At 29.2% G+C, this 20,162-nt stretch overlaps 1 protein-coding gene across 5 annotated transcripts in view; it reads left to right on the forward strand.

Moving 5' to 3' along the window:
• Nucleotides 1-20,162, forward strand: part of LOC129958840 (cAMP-specific 3',5'-cyclic phosphodiesterase, isoforms N/G-like) — a 327,156-nt gene that overhangs the window by 119,397 nt on the left and 187,597 nt on the right. For 3 of the 5 annotated variants that reach the window (XM_056071557.1, XM_056071555.1, XM_056071554.1), the window contains exons 2-3: nt 3,760-3,849; nt 8,666-8,794. The exons of the other annotated variants lie outside the window; for them this stretch is intronic. In XM_056071557.1, the coding sequence (XP_055927532.1) occupies nt 3,760-3,849; nt 8,666-8,794 (219 nt within the window). The remainder of the gene's footprint in view (nt 1-3,759; nt 3,850-8,665; nt 8,795-20,162) is intronic. 5 annotated transcript variants of the gene reach the window in all.

Raw genomic sequence — 20,162 nt, forward strand, 5'->3', positions numbered from 1 at the left:
GAAAATAATACATTATTTGAATTCTTTCCCTTTTTGAATCAGCTTCTTAAGGATGGTAATAAAACCTATCAAATATTAAAGCATTATGATATTAGACCGAATTCGCGTTAAGTTACATAAATAGTTGACAATGAATAATTTTATGCAGTTGTTAAATATATTATTAGTAATTCTACACTATTCGCTGCAGTTATGTTTAATGCAGGGAATAAACGCAGCACTGCTATCCTCAAATAAGTACATTTCTTAGCTTTCGTATTTAGAAGTGACTAGGAAAAGGCCGCTGAAACACAAAATTATCTTAATAGTAGTGTGAATTTCCTAAACTTGGAAATCAGATTTGTTGATGAAGACTCTGGTCTTTCAGTTTATTGATCATAAAACTAACTTTTATCTAAGCAGAGTCATTATCTATTATTAGGAATATCATCAGAATAAAACGAAACATTGAGAGCAAAAAAATATCTCAAAGAAAATGTTTCATTATGCTTAAAATATAATCCCATGCTTTTTATCAAAAGATGATTTGATATTAAACAAAAGCCGCCGTTTCCTCCATTTTCAATAGAAATAGAAATTATTTTCTTCTGAAAATATATCCTAGTATTCTTAATATTTTCGAATATTCTTCATATTTCCTGGAATTCAAGATTATTATTTTTTTAAACCGCTTTGTATTTTCTCCATTCTAATTATCTTTTTCAATCTCGAGACTGATATTCTGTGTCTTTCAATTATTTTTCTCTTATTTGTGATATGAAATTCCAAAGGTTTTTATATTTATTACTATTTTTCCTCCTAGAAATAGTAATAAATATAAAAATCTTTGGATTGATAGAAATCCTATGATAGAAAATGATGTACTCCATCTAACATTCAATTATTATTCATAAGTTTAGGATAAAAACATGGAATTGTATTTTTTAATACAGTGATAATTTTTTTTATTCTGACAAAGCGATATTTTTATATTCTTGTAATATTTTGCACTTTTCTATTTAATTTATTTTTACTTTTTTCTATATATTTTAATTTGAGTGTCTCTCCTCCGATTTTTTTATATTCTGAAGTTCTTGTAAGCATTTACATATATTTTCCTTTTCGTACTTTAACCATTCTTTATTGAAATTATTGCTTTCAACAATACCACTTAGAATGAATAATATTTGTATGCTATTATTATTTTTGATAATTATAGAAAATAACATTTTATTAACTGAAATGTTTGTAATAAAATCCTTTCTGTGCATTTGATTTTAGTAAAATTATTATTTTTTGAATGCAATTAAAAATAATTGTGTGTTTAATTTAATGAAACCGGTTCATTCGATATTAATTATTTTAATTCATTATTCTTTTTAATGCTATACCATCTTTAATGGAAGGGAATTAATTTATGCTATGTAAGTTATCTAAATGCTAGAATTTTTTTCATTGATTCTAACGATTATTTCTATCCTTCAATCAAACAAATAATTAGACATCGATTATTTTTTACATGGCTTCTTATCGCATGATTGTCCGCTATTATTGTTTCTGATTACTAGAGAAAATAATATTTTATGATCGAAAATGTTTGTAATAAAATCATTTCTGTCTATTCGATTTTAATAAAATTATTCTCACTTGTTCTTAATTATTCTTAATTAACTTGCTCTTAATTATTAATTATTCTCAATTATGTGTTCACTGGAATGAAAATGTACATTCGATATTAAATATTTTATTAATTATTATTTTTAAAGATATGCCATCTGTAATGGAAGGAAATTAATTGTGAGCTATTTAAATGCTAGATTTTTTTTTAATTCTAATGATTATTCCTATTCTTCAGTCAAGCAATTGATTAGATATCGATTATTTTTAACATGGTTTCTGATCGCATTATTGTGTGAATATTGACTTGTACTCAGTCATAGTATTTCTTTATTTGCATCTAGTCGAAGTGAAATATTTTCCACATTAATTTCCACTTTTCTTTTGAGCTGAAGCTTAACGACAGCAGATGTACACACAATTTATTATGAATTATTTTTTTATCACGTCACATTTCAAAATATCAGACATCTAGACTTTATTTAATAGGCATAAAATTGTCTGAATAAAATGTGTCTTGGACCTTTAAAATCAAATTAAGTCGAGATTTAGATTTTAGAAATATTAAGCATTTTGTAACGCAGCTGATACGAATTTGAAAATAGAAATATAAACTTGAAAGATTTTACGAATCGAAACCTAGAAATCGTATCACACCAATTATGAATCGAAACAAATGCGATTTTCATCTATGTTTCATCGTCTGTAGAGTAATTCAAATATGTTACTCATCACTTATGAAATCGGTTCATTTGTATATTTACTTGCTTTTTACTAATTTTTTATTAAATATTCATTTCATAAATTTCAGCATAATATAAGTTTCAAATCTTTTTAATACGTTGTGATTTATATGTACGGATCAAACAACTTTAAAAATCAATCAATCACAGATAGAAATATGCCCTGGAAACTGAAATGTTTTTGGAAGCCATAATTTATTGATTGTGCAGTTTACAACCGAAATCTTCTAAAGGTGTCAGAATGAGGCTTTACATGGAATAAGGCTGTGAGTAGATTAACGGCTTGCAAATGTTCTATGTGTCGCATATATGTTTATAGAAGTTCTATGTTCTATGTGTCCAAATGTTCTATGTGTCATTTAGACAAGAAGGCTCATCTACCTTTGCATTAAGTATCATTTCTAATTGCATTATAGACAACGAACAACGGAAATCTTTTTTACTGTCAATGGAAAAATATAGTTCATTTTTTTTTGACAGCCGGGATCAGGTGATACATCAAACAATTGTAAACCATTACTCCTATCAGCATCTTTCCCAACGTAACGAATCATTCCAATAACATCGAAATCATCAGGTGGTTTAATTGGTAAAATGTATTATCACGTTCAGTTTTTGTCAAACAACCTAATATTAATTCTGGCTTTATGTGAAATAAAAAGTGTTTAATTTTCATCAATTCTATGATATTTTTTTTATATTTTTCATTCATTTGCGAATTATTAATTTTTTAAAAATTGTTCCCGATTTCAGAATTCTCCTACATCACGCAGTATTTAATAAATGAGCAAGAAAAAAATAGAAATCATAAAATCATTTGTTTAATTGCGAAGAAAATTAATTTTTAATCTGATTCCAGGATTCATATTTATTATTGTGTTTATTACGCTTTATATTTACGATTCCTGGCTTGCAAATGTTGAAAGCGAATCTAGTTTTAAATATAATTCAGTAATCGGTAATTCTTTTTTTATTCTAAAGCCGCTTTCGAAGGGGGGAAGTTGATGACTGATGACCCTTTTAGATGAAAGTGTGTGAAGACGGTCAAAATGATAGTGTCGACATCCCAAATTACCACAAAAGTTTCTAATAAACGATTAATCATCTCGATGATTTATCTAATTTGCTCCTTGGGACAGATTCTTTTGTAGTGGGAGGAATAATTCTGGTAAATAGCTCTGGCTAAAGGAATCAGTTTGAAAGAGCATTTGCTCAACCATCATAACTTTGAAAATACTTCCGTTTACTCCGGTTTAGCGTTTTTACAATTCGTTCTTTTTTTCAACTATCAGCGAGGTTATTTTTGGGAATAAATGGTTTTGAAAAGAAGTCCAAAGCGAAGGATCCAAACTTTATTTGATTCTACAAATTCCGAAGGGCATTTATGAAATGGAAATTTGTTTTTGCTTCTCTCCTCAAGGGCCAGGTGGCCAAAGGTGAAAGTGCTCGTGGCCGCTTTAGAGAAACCGTCATCCGTTCCAGAGATAAACCACTGTTCCAGCTCTGAAAGGTAAGGATCTTAATATTCCTTGAATTATCATTAATGAAATAAAAAAAATTCAGTATTCCAGTAAAAATGTAAAAATTTCATTTCTTTTACCTTTTGAGAGTTAGTACTTTTATTACAGTAAATCTATATTGAAAAAATCCCTTAAAATCTTTGTTAGATGTTATTCTTCTCTGAATGAATTTTAATGTATCAAATTTATCAAAAAATTTTATATTCTAGGGTTTAACTGTCTCTTTCGATTCCCTGGTTTTATTCAATTCTCTTTTTTCACTTAATTTTATTTAATTTACCTTATAATTTCCTATGCTATTTGTTTATTATTTAAAACCTATACTGCTGATAGATGCATATTTGCAATTCTGAAGACTTAAATATTATTTAATAAAATTATTTTATTTTTTACTATATTTTACCATCATATATTTATTTATTACATGTTTATATTTATATATTTATTACACAGCCCAACCCCTTTTTTGAGTTCCTGAATTTTTTTTTAATTGAGTTCATGTGTATTTTATTCATTGAAAACAAATATGAAATTAGATTTTGCTCATCAACTCTTATTTATAAGATATCAGAATTAACTTGTATATATTAACAAATTAATGTATACTTGTGATGTAGGCATTAAATTAAAAACTTTTTCCCTAGAAAAATCTTGCAAAACATTTCAAGAAATTGTACGAAATACACAGCATCACGCCTATAAGTCTAGATACCTTAATTCAAAATAAGAAATCAAAAGAATCAAAAAGATTCTATCCCGAAAATGCCTTTCGTTTTAATTCTTGAGTGAGCTTTGCTTAAACATTCTCTTTGTAGATTGCAATAATAATCTGATACTGTATGAGAATTCCTTTATCTCTGATATTAATCTTTCATTGTCTTGGTGAAGTTATTAATCTTTTTCTTCACTTGTATTACCAAGATTTTCAGGAAAAAGACTAAGTGGCTGCGTCAGTAATGAAGCTTTACTCGTATAGTAACCAAGGTCTCTGAAATTGTTAAACATGTTGTTAACTAAATCAACATAGCTTTCAGCTTTGTGGTAGTTCAGAGAGCACTTGACAACAAGGACAAACGAGAGGCATGTTTTTCCCTTATCTCATTCATAGAATGTACGAAATGTGGTTTCCTTTATAAGCTGCCTGATTTGAGGGTCATCAAAAATTCCAGCTTTCCGCTTTTCTGTATTTATTCTATGAATTTTTCGTTCAAAGCAAAGTCTATCCTGTTTTAGAGTTTTTGTTCTGTCATCAAAGTTTTCATTATCCTTAGCTCTATTTGAAGCAGGAGGCAATATGATTCTAAATTGCCAGAATAAAATTCATGACTGATTTTTCTTTTCCCAAGAACCATGCTTTTTGAGGTAGGGCACTTTTTATTTTATCTCGTGATGCTATTTGGTTCTGCTATCCAATAAGTGCAAAGGACAAGGTTATTTCATGTAGCTCCTTTGTTGACCATGTAGATAATTAACTATTATTAAGTCTACAAATTACGCATTGGTTTCATGAAACTTGATCCTTTTCATGGGCAAAGCTTCGGTTCCATCATCCGTTTAATCATCAAGCGATTTCCTGTGCAAGAAAAGGTGTCCATTTTCTTTCATTGTTTCCTTTTATGTACTTCATCTTTTCAATTATTATTCTATTCTATTAAATATTTCAAAATTTAACCACACTGAATCTCAAAAAATAAAGTCGATTAAGAAAATCTAATTTCATATTTGAAACTTTCATGCCAAATATAATCAAAAAATTACTATAAAATATGCTAAAAATGTACTTATATTAAACAAAAAAAACTATTGGTCAATATTATGATTATTATATATTTGCTATGTTTTGCTTTACATTTTGGATTTAACGTCATAAAGGTTTTTCACAAAATAAAAGAATTAAAATTTTATTTAAGAAATTAAACTCAGAATTATTTGATTTTTTAAAAATATTTATTGTATTCTTCTATAAACATATATGCAACTGTGATTAAAGTTTCGTGCAATTTAGGAATAAGCATAATATATTTTTATCAGTCTCATTTCTTGTTTCGAAAAGGATTTGATTATAATCGAAGCAATGATGTGAAGAGGATTTTTTCTAATTGTTTTGTCAGTTTTAAAAAACATTTCTTAACGGGAATTAATTGAAATAACATCGTCACCAACAAATCGAATGAGACTGAATAAGAGTTAGCACGCAACAATCAGTTCCCGATAGACCAAATGCCCCCCCCCCCGCCCCCAGAATATAGTGTTAGCGAGATATTTCTTGTCTATCGATTCGTAGCAAAACCTCAGCGCTTAACGCATTGGGGCAAATCACGAAAAAGCTTTGCTTCCTATCTAACGTTTGTTTACATTTTTTTTTCTGTTTGAGTAGGGAATCCTGTTGGCAGTACGCCAAATTTCCCTATGTTGGCCAAAAAAGTCACAAGATCATTAACGGCAAAAGTCTCAAAATACATTTTTCCTGCTCTCATTATAAATGAGCAGTAACATACTCAAGTAACATTTTTCATAAACTACTTGAACACTGAAGGCGCAGTTTTTGTAGCTTTATTGCATATATTAATTCTAAAGAAATTTGCCAAGAATTTAGCCCAAAAACTTTACAGAAAATGATGACTTAATCTGCTCCAAAACGCCATTATACAGTCAACATTTTATCATGAAACTGGTATAATCAAAATATTCTTTATTCTTTGAATTAAAGTATTTATCATTATTTTAAAAAAAAATGTTAGGAGATTGCCTTTTTTTAAGTATTTAAGAATCATCTAAATGTTTTAGACATTTCAATGACAAAGAACGAAATTAGAATATATTGTTTATTTTATTGTACATACGAGACTTAAAGACTTCAAACAAAAAGAAATTCCATTCTTGCCCTTCATTGAATTTAATTAAGAAAAGTCAAATAAGATAAGAAATAGTCAAATTTAAGATTTAAATTTAAACATGGAATTCGAAAAAAGTATTGTAAATTATAAATATTTATTGCACTAATAATTTAAAATTAACATTTCTAATGAATTGTATATAAATTAACTTGTTTAGTAAAAGGCCATCAGAATAATTTAAATCAACTTGCGAATGCTAGAAGAATAGCAGATGGATTATCCATGCAATTGCGCCATCTGCAATCACTTTATTTCTATTCGCACCAATAACTCATGATCTACGAAGTATTCATATTCAAATGAATAAATTCATGATAGCATTAATAATCTTTCGTAATTTAATGAATGCATATCTCATTAACATTTAAATTAGATTTTGTGATAAACGAAAATTGTTAATTCAGATTTTCTTAGAGAATATCAGTCTTGAATTTTAAATTTAGATATTTCAATATGCTTTTATTAGTAATTTCCACAAAAAACAATCAACACAGAATAAAATAAAGCATCAAAGTCAGAGTTATTGCAAAATTATAAAAGGTTACCTCGAATTTATAAATATTTGAAAATATGTTAGAATCATTACATTTTCATCGGCAATAACATTAGCTGTTCTTGGTAACGAATTTTCTAATAATTGTAATTTTTCAAAAGAAGAAATGAGTTGATAGTTTAGATTTTATAAGGTTTGGCTGGAATAACTAGAGCGTTTGTGATAATTAAGAGATGAATAAAGTCTTAGTCGTAATTATTCATACAAGTTTTCTAAATATTATTAACATCATAGCATTAGTGGGTGACTATTTTTGTAATAATTTTAGTTTTTCGAAAGAAGAAATGAGTTGAATGCTTGTATTTTATAAGATTTGATAGTAGAGCATTTATGATAGTTAAGAGATAGTTAAAAAAATAAACTGAAAACTTTTAGCTTCCATTTAAGTACTTGCCTGAAAGTTGTAAATAATACTGATACCAATTCATGCTCGTTTGTTAGGCAAATAATTTTTATATTTTAAAATAATTTTAAATAAGTGCAAAACTTTAAAATAATTGTATTTTGTGTTTTGCTATCATATGTGCAAACTTATTAAAGAAATAATTTTGCTAATAGACGATTTCAAATAATACAATAAAGCAGAGTTGGAAACGTCTTGGTCATGTGTTAATGTACTGAGGATACTTGAAATGAACTAACATACATGGAGCATTTTATAAATAATTGGCACTCTTGCAAAATGCAAAGGATTCATAATAGAAGCTTCTCTCCCTACTTATAACACATTACTGACATCATTACTAGAATGATCAATGTATCATCATCAATGTATATATAGGATCGTATTCTTATCAATATTTGAAACCGCCAAGTTCACTCTACTTTATTTTACAGAAATAACATTTTAGTTTTGATGAACATCATATCTGATATGGAGAAGATTTCGATCGCACTTAAATCGCATTGCATACCACGCCGACTTCTGGACCTATTGTTCATCAAAAAATAAGATAGAGACAATAATATGAGACAGATTTGAGGCATTCAAGCATAAGATATATGTCTATGAAGGAATCTTGCTGAATCAAATGATTTATCTAGAAATTATTTGTAAATAATAATTTTAGATAAATTCAAGAGTTTTAAATCAAAATATGTATATGTTAAAATTCGGACGAATCGTTTTCAAAAATTTCATGAAGCATGGAAATTTTTAACGCCATCTGCCCCGTGACGATAACGTTACCAACTCTGCAAATCTATATTTCGAGGAGTGTTTGAGTTTTCCAACCTATTTCAAAAGTTAGTACACTTCGTACTCAAGCATCTATCTAGCCTTAGCTAAATGTAAAAGACGCATTGTTTAATTTTATCTTCCTGATAACTCTGAACCTAACGAAGATGTATTTGTAGATTAAAGGAAAATTCGCGACCTTTGAAGGAAGATGTAAAGGAATCTTCTGATCCACAAAGTGATTCTTCCTCTTCTACTTCTTCTGAAGATGATACCTATCCAGATACACCACAAATACATCTTGAAAGGTAATGATTAAACAACACTTTATGTAGAGTAAGGTAGTTTTCTATATATTATATCTAGGCATTTGAATTTCAGCATTGTAAAAATTGAGAAATAAAATATATACTTTTCCGTTGTTCATTGTCAAAAAATTTCACACACAGAAATAATTATGCATTTTATTTTTATGATCTAAACTAAAAAAAGACTTATATACCTTTTACTATGCTGATATCGTTTGTAATTAAACCGATTGAGTCGCGTTTCATGTACAACTGTAATTGTCGTTACATACTATATTTTTTCATGTATTTTGTATTATTTTTTTATTTCAACTGACAGTCATTTGGTTCTATCTGCATAATAAATGGAGAATTTAAATTAAACGCGAGCGTTTAGAATTAGAGGGTTTCAATGAGATGTGATAATTTAAGTCATAGAGAATTCGGATCTGGAAAAGTTTCATGCTGCTTTCTGAAATTAAATTCTTTAATACAGGTGAACAAAAATATTTTCTGGGTAATTTTTCCTGATTTTAAAAATTTTTGCCGAATAATTGCTTAGAAGTGAGTTTCTTTTAATTCGTATTTAATACTCTGAATTCTTGTTTGTATTCCATTTTTAGAGTTGAGACATTTTGTGCCGCTATAGTTACTGTTGCTTGAAAAAGGTTTCTGGTAAAAAAATTTCAAGCAGGTTTATTAATTTACAAGTGTAACGCTTTCTTAATAAATAAATTAAATGTTTCATTAATATTTATATAAGAAAAAATATTAATTTTTTTTTTAAATTTCCTTTATATGCACGTTTTGAATTATCCTGTGATTTTGTACGATTCTCTCAATCAGATAGATGAATATCTATTAAAAATTGTATATTAATATCATGTAAAAATAAATGATATTCGTGGAGCAAATGCGACCTTTTAAAATGTTAAATGCCTCCCCCCCCCGAAATCAGGCAAAATATTATAATGCATTTAATAATGGATCTCACAGAAAGGACTTCTTCACCTTAAAGTTAAATAACTCGGCGGTGGTGACTGACAAAAGAATGAAACAAATTGTATTTTTATTTTAAAAGCCATGATAAACTCATACATAAGTTTAAAATTTATTTACAAATAAGGCCTACTAGTGACGCTATATGCTACATTTTCAGATCTATCTCTTAAAATGCTCTTAGGTAATTTTTGCGAGAGAGATAAATCTTCTTGTAAGATTCTCTGTAGTTTAGGAAAAGCTTATTGCCTGATTATAAATATTATATTATCTATTAGAGATATATTATATTATCTATTAGAGATATATTATATTCATGGGGTTGGTCCACATTTCACCCAAATAATTTATGTCTTTCTCCGGAAATACTTCTTGAATAGAGTATTTATTCTGAATTATTCCATTTTTATTAGAAAAGGCATAATTGACCCCCATGCTCACCGGATCTTATTCCTTGCGACTACTTCTTCTAAGGCAAGTTGAAGTGCTCTGCTTTCCGGTACAATCTTACAACACTGGAGAGCTAGAAGATTTGATCTATGTGGCATATGAAATTATTTTCGTCGGCGCATTATAGAGGATTATTGAAAAATTTAGTTTTTATATGTACCTTTCTGTACTGAGAAAATTTCACATGAATCGATGTCATTGCAATGATTACCTGTAAGCGACAGCCTTATTCTTGAACTCCGTGCTACAGTTACATTGTATAGCTCGATTTGTCGGTGTCGTATTAACTAATTTTGAAACTTCTGCATCAGAATTGTACAGTTTTTAATATAATTAAATGTTTAATTACTTAATTTGAAAAAGAAAGAGACTTTTCTGACATAATTTGTAGGAATTATAGATAAATAAAACATTGAAAAATGTGTTATACATTCTTCTTCTTAGATTTTAAATATTAAAACGAATATGGTATCTGTTTCGATATCTAACTTTATTAAAATAATAAAAAAAATTCATCAGCTTTCGTTATGAATAGTGCATATGCTTTTCAAATATTTCGAGTAATAAAAAGAAAAGGAAATAATCATTTCGCATAAATATTAGAAATATTTCTGGATTATAAGGAATATATTTTTCTCTAAACCAATATCGTAATGAACAAACCACATTTCTTTCATATCCCTTTCTTTCATCATAAATAATCTGAAATAATTTTATTGATGGATTGTTAATATAAATTAGAGTCTAAAGAATATAATTGAAATACTTGTCATTAAAAAATTTTAAGTTGGCTTATTTGTCTGCCAATTTGAATTATAATCTTGCTATATTTTGCTGTGCTACCAATCAAAAAACAAACTACAAAAATCTGTTAAACATTGCATGTTGGTATGAAAAAAAAGATATAGTAGTCTTTGAACCGATGCTGTATTTAAAATTATTAAATAATTGTTATTATCGGAATTAGTAATTCATATTTCTGCAAGATTTTACGGAATATTTCATGATTACATTTCTTTAAACAAAGCGGTTATAATTTACCGAACCGTATTTATTTCAAGTAAATACAGATCTCTTGGCACAATTTTCTGTTGATAGTTTAATAATATAAACGGGTGTCTTGAGAAAACAATTACTGTTCTCACCAGTTTTAAAAGAAAGTTGTTTATTAAGTTTTGCATTAATTATTCATTCGCTTGAATGCTATTAATGCATTTTAGAATTGAATGCACTTAGTTTACGAATTTTGCTAAACACATTTCCGTTAATCCGCAGCATTAAAAAAGGCATGCAAAAACCAAAATTAATTAGAATTCTGCCTTGTTAACACGCGTGAAATGAAGGTGTAATGGTTAGTAGAATGTTTGCACCTTCTATCACATTCGCTTTGGCAGACAGATTAATTAGATATCTGTGTTGTCCACAGGGAATAATCTGTTTTCCTAAGTTTCGAATACGAAATGAGAATACGCTTTCAGTAATTATTTGCTCAGTGACAAATTCATTCTTGCAAATTTAATTCCAGCTACAGTCAAAATGAATTAAATAAAGCTTGGTGGTACAGATTTTTATAAATATAAATATTCTGCCATTGAACGTATTAAATTTTGAGAAAACAGCTATTGGCCGCGAGATGAAAGTGAAATAAAAATCACTTTTCATATTCTAATTTCTGTCTCTCAAGCGCAAAGTATTTTAAAACGTATGAAAAATTTTAATTTAAAAGCTTCCAGTTTCATTTGTCACGACAATCCTTTAAAAATAATTTTCTTCCAAAATTTGTATTTTATATGTCGTTATCTTTTCATTACATTTTGATATAACATGCCAATGCTGAATGTATTTGCATGAATGCATTATTTATAATTACTAGGAGCTTTTCTCGCATTTAAAAAGAAAATTTATGAGTTAATAATGACTCATAATGTTACATCAAGTAACATTATGAGTTTACATCAAGTAATTCTAAAAAAACATTTTTAAATTATAACTTTTCATTCTGCTCTCATTTATTGGTACTTATTTCTTATCTTTACTTATAACACTTAATACTTACTTTTTTATACTTTACTTATAATACTTAATACTTACTTTTTTATACTTTACTTATAATACTTAATATTTACTTTTTTATACTTTACTTATAATACTTAATACTTACTTTTTTGTACTAATCTTTTTTATTTGTATGAAATATTCGATATAAAATGTATTTGATAAAATCGATATAAAATTTGTTATCTCAAGAATCGATTTTTTATTAGATTTTTTTTTTCATTTACATTCCGTTTTAAAAAAACACAAAATCTAGCTAGTTACAGACCTTTGAATTTTGACCAATGGTAAGATTGCTGCTAAGAGGCAAGATTACATTTTTCTCAATGGTAAGATTACATTGTTTACAATACAGAAGCTAGTAGCTCCTCCCCAAACTTCCACATCTCACAACTGGGAGCAAGTTTAGACATCTTCATGATATTTAGCATATGCCATGCCTACATACACGACGGATACGGAAAAATTGGTATTTCACATTTGAAAAAAAAATCGGAAACCATAAATTTTTGCGTTAAGAATATTAATTTGATTTGAATTATTTTGTCACTTTTAAAGCAGGACACTTACCTTAAAAGAAATAATGAAGACCATAAATTCCTGAGGAAAAAAAAGTAAGATTTTATATTATAAATATTCTTAAAATAAATGTAGAAAATAATTTTATTTTTCCTCATCCAAGTTTCTCATCTGACAGGAGAATTCTTTTAGACATCTTTTCTGTTAGTAAAGAATATTTTATTGTCAGGCGCTTCCATAAAATCCAAATTCTTTTACGGTGAATGCCATTGGTTGAAACAAGAGTTTTGAAAGATTATTATAATTGTTCGCGTTTGAGAAAGATTAAAATAAAGTGATATTAGACAACGGAGCTTTGTATTCTTTTTGCATCTTCTTGTAGAGAGCACTTGCATGATATGAGACTGTAATCACAAAGTGATGTTAAAACTAGTGAACAATATTTTATTTTGTGCCCTAGAAACTTGAGTTCTTCCAATTTGAATAGTCAAGCTCATAATAAAAATAATTATTCTAATTAGGTTATGGCATTGAAATTCCTCTTTCAAATTTATTCCAATTTACAATGAAGAATATAATGCTTTTTAAAATGCTTATTAAAATATGAGGGTTACGTTCATTGGTATTCAAAATATGACTTTCTAGTTCGTGAAGAGGCGGTGATGTAATGATAAGATATTGGCTACGAGATCGGAGAGTTCCTATCTCGAAACCTAAATCCATTAATCATACGTCGTGTATAAGGATCCTGTTCACGTCAAACTTAGCTTTGAGGTTCAAATGTCCTACCGTTGGTGTGGTGGGGAATCTTTAGAGAGGTATTACAAGAGAGAGTGCCGTTCTCATCATCTGACCGCGCTTCAAAATTTCGTGGGTCTCGATGGCTGCGTGGTAAGGTCTCTCTGCTAAGGGGTCGGGAGGTTCGAGACTACCGAAGAACCGTCGTGTATATGGGCCTGATGTCGGGGTCAAATGTCCTCCCGCTGTTGTGATGTGGAAGCGTGGAGAGGGAGGTGCCAGCTCAGGCCTCGTCCTAGTCATCTGACCACGGTTCCAAATCACGAGGAGATAGCCCTAGTGTTACTTTAAAAAATACATTAATATAATTGTTCATTCCTATGCGTTATTTCAAAATAGATACTTGGTATAATTTTTTTAAAAAAAGTTGTTGCTGTTTCTTAAGACACTTGCCGTGGACAAGCCCGCTGTTACGAAGACATCGATTTTAAGCCGGTGGGGGAGTGACTCTTGTTTTTATAGTTGCGCCATCTAGAGCCATAAAGATGACTTAACTACACACACGTCACAAACAGCATAACATGGCGGACTTCATTCACAGATCGTAATTTAGACTAGACCTGAATCAGAGAACGATCACCCATGATCCAGTAACCCCAGTGGTATTACTCTCGATACGGAAGACATTGTGACCACGACATATTTATACGCGCTTCAGCCACCAACCCACGCGGGGTTCGAACTCGTTCCCTGTGGGACGTGAATCCAACGCTCTACCAACCAGGCTATCCCGGACTTAATAAAAAAAAAAAGAATTCTAGTTTGAAATCAGTATAGTTGGTAAAGTGTATGATTCAGACTCACTGATTATTATAATAAGCATGTAATAGAGAAATGTGGTGTAAATATATTAAGATTTCTTACTTGCATTCATTTTTAAATCAGCATATTTAACAATTAATAATGTTGTAAATGAATGCAATAGAAGTCGGAAAGTAGTGACTCCAACAGTTCACCTTTCGAAAATTATAAAAAACTCCAGATTATCCGCAGAAACAGATGAGGCGGCAATTATGGATAATTCTTTAAATAGTAGATAAAGAAAACAAACCAATACAACTTGGCTTTTAAATAGATTTTGTTTGCCGTAAGGGATGTTCCTATAATTATAAATATGATTTAATAAACAATAGCACTTAATTTTTTAAAAAAATCTGTTTTAAGAATCTTTTCTTTTATTTGTAATTGAAGAATTTTTAACAAACATTTTTGAGTTAACAACAAAGAACAATTCGTTTTCGTATAATCAAGAATTAGCTGTATTAATTTTAGGTGTTTCGGGATTTAGATCATAAGAACTGTACCCCACAGGAATATCACGTACTTGCGCAATAAGTCTAGAATTAGTTTTGCTAAAAGTAATGCGCTATTTCAATACAATTCTTGATGCTTTAAGGAACAGTGGAAGCACACAAAACATTTTTGATGACCGACGTAGTCTGTTGGGCTTGGCTCAGTGTTAAATCACGTCTTTTCCGGGTTAACAAACGATGCTTTGTCTCCGATCTTTGCCATTTCGCGTTAGATTAATATTGACATTATCCTTCTGAGTAATGTCTACAGGAGGAAGAAAAATTGTATTCACTGAATAAATCAGTTATTTAACATTCTCTTAATATCTGAGGTAGTGTTATTTTATAGCTTCTGAAATATTACTGATCATCGATAAAATGTTCTGATAAATAATCACAATCGTTAATTGAGATTATTTATCAGATACACGCCCATTAAATGCACGAAGAATTCATTTTATAAAAGAGGATTTTATTTAACAGGATTGTTATGGTAATGAAGTATTTGAAACAAGCAGGGAGGTCTTGAAAAATTAATCTATCTTTTCCGATCTGTAGCGGCTTCCATTTTTATAGCACAACTCTTTTTGACTTTAGTTTTATCGAGGAAATGGATATCTGTCAATGTTAAATAAAGCCAAAAATATCAATACTGACATAGTAGGTGCATGTTAAGAGGTTCGGAGAAAATTGTAAACAATATATTTATATTCACGGTGGAATATTTTGAGTGTATATGATGAAACGCTGTCTAAAAAGCCATTTGTTTAAAGTTTTAAATCTTATTTTTTAAATTGAAACTACATCGCAAAATTTCAATGCTTCCTTTCCTTCACAATTTCTTAAGGTATAAATAATTATTATAATTAGTAAAAAGTCCCAACGTTTAGAGAATTTATAACAAATGTATTGGACATAGTTAAAGCGACTAAACCATGTTTAATAATTAAAAAAATAAGTGTACTACCATTTCCATTTTGCATTATATACAGAACGAACCTATCATTTTGAAATATCTTCATGAATTATTTGTTTTGGCATTTACCAATACCAAAACGCCCGTTCAACGAAATTAAAGTGAACGCCAGAGATGCCTGGCTATTACAGCGAAACTTACTCCATTTCTTGTTAAGTGTGATTGATTAAATACTCGTGGAGCCTGCTTTGTTCGCTAGAGACTTCGCCAAGGTAAATTTGATGGACAGTGAGGTTTCCTGGCAAGTCTCAAAGGATGCTCAGTTGTACATTTGCTTAGTAGCCATCAGTTAAGAGGGATCTTCTTTTGCATATCAGCCCTTAAGAACACTGGCTGTCATTGAGATTTTTGAAGGGGTAGGAAAAGGAAACTAGGACTATCCGGTATTCTGATGTACTGGAATTCGAATGATCTAAGGAATGAGAGAGTTAAAACTGTAACTAAAATTTAGCCTTGGTTTCATGTGTAAGTCTTAAAGTTAGACCTTTCTTTTATAATATTGCATAGGTTATATTCTGCGCATGTTCAGGAAATTATACAATTTGGTTCTAACTGTGAAAGTAGCGAATCCGTTATATTATTTATTATAAAATAGTGCGGAAGACTTGAGATCAATTGCGATTCAATAGCGCAAAATCTTTCTCAAATTTCCGTCACGGTTGTTTTAGTAAACTGCAGTTTAAATCAACATGTTTTCTTTAAAGCTGTTGGTTCAATGCCATTTTGCCGAGTCGCAGAACTTGCTGGATCCTTATCAGAACAGTGAAATTTATCTCTCGGATCACTGTGAATGTTTATTTTTGTAAACAGTTTTAGTCAGTCTATTTACATGCCACTAATTTGAGAATGAGAATGGATTTTGAGAATGTTTTGAGTGTGCTAATTTGAGAATGAAGTGACAATAACGTAAAATTAATGGGAAAAAAAATTAAAAATGGAATATAAAAAATTTTCAATGCAATAATTCGATTCTGTCACGCTATGATATAAGAAATAAATCTAATTACATATATCTTCAAGTGCTTTATCCTAAAATAGCCATGAAATAGAATTAATTAAATTTCTGTATAAAAAGTTTACGAAGAACGTTGTTAAAAATATTTTCCAAATCTATATTAAAAGATATTTAGAGCTAAGAGGAAAATTTGGATTTAAATCCAGCATTATTTCGCACAGTTGTGAAGTTTTTAATACCTTTAAATCAGTAATTTGGGAAAAAGTATAGTCCACCGTCTTCTAAAAAATATCTGCAAAGAATTTCTAATCTAGATGCACTAATTCATCTTTTATTATTAATTTATGAACTATTAACTTCCGTTTTTTAAATTTTTCTGATGGCAAACTGAATCATTATGTTATGCAATGTGGATATATATCCTTATTTATTGTAAAACAGGGTGAATCATTATGTTATTCAAAGTAGATATATATTTTCGTTTATTATAAAATAACTAATTTTCTCGTTTTGAAATTCGTTTTTGGCGTCATCCCTTGAGTCAACATGATTTGCCAGCAATGTCTGTTCTTGTTTCCTCATTTCATGTCATAGGAAGTAGCGGTGAGATGGTTTATAGGTCTCGACTTCTGTCTTGGAGATTGTCAGACTCGACACTCTATTCTGCTAGAAATTCGCCATGCTTACGTCCTGACGCCCTAATTTTGATGTCGAGTGTTAAACATTCTCCATCTAAAATGACGTGAAAATTTGAAGGGAACATTACCAGTGGAGGTACCGTTTCGTCATCCGACTACGGTTCAAAGTTCTAAGCTAATACAGCTTCCAAGCAGAATGTCTATGTAATTGTGCAAGACTAACCCTTCATAACTTGTGTGTAATATACAATACATCATGATATTAATATTTCAGAGTCCAGAATTAACTGGAAAATGCGTATGTCATAAAAAGTCGTAAAAAGAAAAGCGCCATTAATTTGAAATGAAAGACTGCTTTTCTAATTAATGTTAAAAATCTCAGAGAAAGACAGAGAGATAGACATATCTCTGAATTTGGTACAGTAAACCGAAAATAAATATACTTAACATTAAGAAAAATAGCTTTAATCATCGTAATTGTACTGGAGGCAAATGAGTTTGAAGCAAAATTGAAAAGAAGAAAAAAATGGTAAGAAGAGCAATAAAAATAAATACCATGTCATATGTGTATAATAAATGAAAAACACATTCTTTTCCGCTATTCAAAGTTCTAATGCTTCATTTAATACTAAAAGGAAACATTTCCTCTAAAGACTTTTTATTCAGAAAACACTTTCAAATGTCAGTTCTGCTACAAATAAGTTACAACTTTTTATAAGCTTTCTTTTCAATAAATTCCTTTAAATTTAATAAGTTGACTCATTTTTTTTACACACTCAATACACATAAAACAAATGTGTGTTTATTTTTCTCTGGAATAAAAAAAGTGTCAAAACTCTTCTCTTTATCTTTCAATTTCTAAAGGAATTGTTGCAGGCTATACGAGTGAATCATAGAAGCATTAAAAATGAGTGGGTGAAAATCACTAATAATCTATGCTCTCTAGTGGAAATAATTTTAAGAATTTTATAGGTGTTTAAAATATTTCAGAATAAAATTATATTACTTTTAAGCATGGATCTGAATTCATTTTAATGCTTCATTTCTTAACGGTAAATATTTTGGAACAAAGAAATTGGTTTTAAAGTGAGAGACGTGACTTCTACACAAATTTCTGACTGTTTTTCTATTATTCGTTGATTTAAGAATTAAAAGAAATTATTATAAACAGAGTATACCTATAGATTTTTTCAGAAAAAAATTAGTATTTAGGAACAAAAGCTTTGATTAATAATTTTTAATAAAGATCAATAAATACGAATAATATCATTTTACTCGGTTTAATTGCAAAATTTTATAATTAATTGTACTCAATGTAAGGCTTTCATTATTAATAAAAAATGATCTATTTTTAAACGAGGAACAAAAATAAAATGTCAAAGAAATGCATATAAAAATAAATGTCATTATGAAAATAAAGGTAACACCAAAACCTAATTTTTACCTGATGGAAAAATTTGTATCACATATTTTATAAAGTTTTAAACTAGATGTGGATACTATTTTTATGGATCTTAAATGCAGTTTTCATACAGTTTTAAATGCTATATGAAATTAATTCTAAATATTGATTTTGAATTCAACTGGAATATATAATTAATAATTGATTTTAACTGTGAATCTATAATCAGATGTGCTATTTAGCAATTTATAAAAAAAAACATTAAATACTACTGCAATGGTCGAAGCTAGAGTACTTTTGGTGACGAATAATAATTTTTGAGTCAAATAAAAACCAATTGAAAAGAAGACTTGGTAAAATTCCCCGGTTCAATTTTAACTGTGAGCTGAAATGACAAACCATTCGAAAATATTTTGAATCATTCGTTCAATTTGATGCAGTGTTTTGATAATAGTTTGATTCTTTAGTGTAAAATATTTACTTAAGGTATTGGACGTTTGTAAGCATTATATGGAAATTAATGGCGCCATTCGTGTCTTCATTTATAAATATATTTGTCTCCACCCATTGTTCGGCTTCTAGAATCTACCATAACACAATATTATATCGACAAAACACAAATAAATCAGTTTAGCTGTCCATTCCGCAACAATTTCTGCAAATATTGCTACTAAAAAAATCAGGACCATTTTGTTGCGGCATTTATATATAAATAATCTCAGTAAAGTGTAGTTACTTTATGAGGTTCACGAGCATTCCACCAAACTGAATGTGACCTGTACTAGATACCGTGGAAAAATAACTCGGCAATACAATAAATAATCTTGTAGTTTTCCCATAAGCAACTATCTGATTAGATGATTGGTTTTGATGGCCCATTCATTTAGTTAGCAATCGGAGCAATCGATTTTCAGGATAACTTTTTCTTGTTGTTTTTTTCTTCCTGTCAACCAAAAGGGAACACCCAGTTGCTCCAATTTGTCTTGGGTTGTCACAACAGTACAGAAAGGAATTGTTTCCTGCATCTGGAATGGAACGACGGACCTTCATTACTGCTGGTTCTAGTCCAAGAGATTTTATGCGGAATAAAATCTCTTTGTTCTTTCCTTTTCGGAATGGAAATATTTTTAACTGATCAGCTTGTGTGAAAGTATGCATTCATGAATATTCCTCAATGTTTTTTTTTTTTTACCTTTCTTTTTATTAATGTCATAATACTTCCGCTGACGTGGATATTTTAAATAAAGATATTTGTTTCATTCTAAATTCTATAGAAACATTGATTAAGTTCCTGTTATATTAACA

Source organism: Argiope bruennichi, chromosome X1 (genome assembly GCF_947563725.1).
Source record: "Argiope bruennichi chromosome X1, qqArgBrue1.1, whole genome shotgun sequence".
NCBI classification, from domain to species: Eukaryota; Metazoa; Arthropoda; class Arachnida; order Araneae; family Araneidae; genus Argiope; species Argiope bruennichi.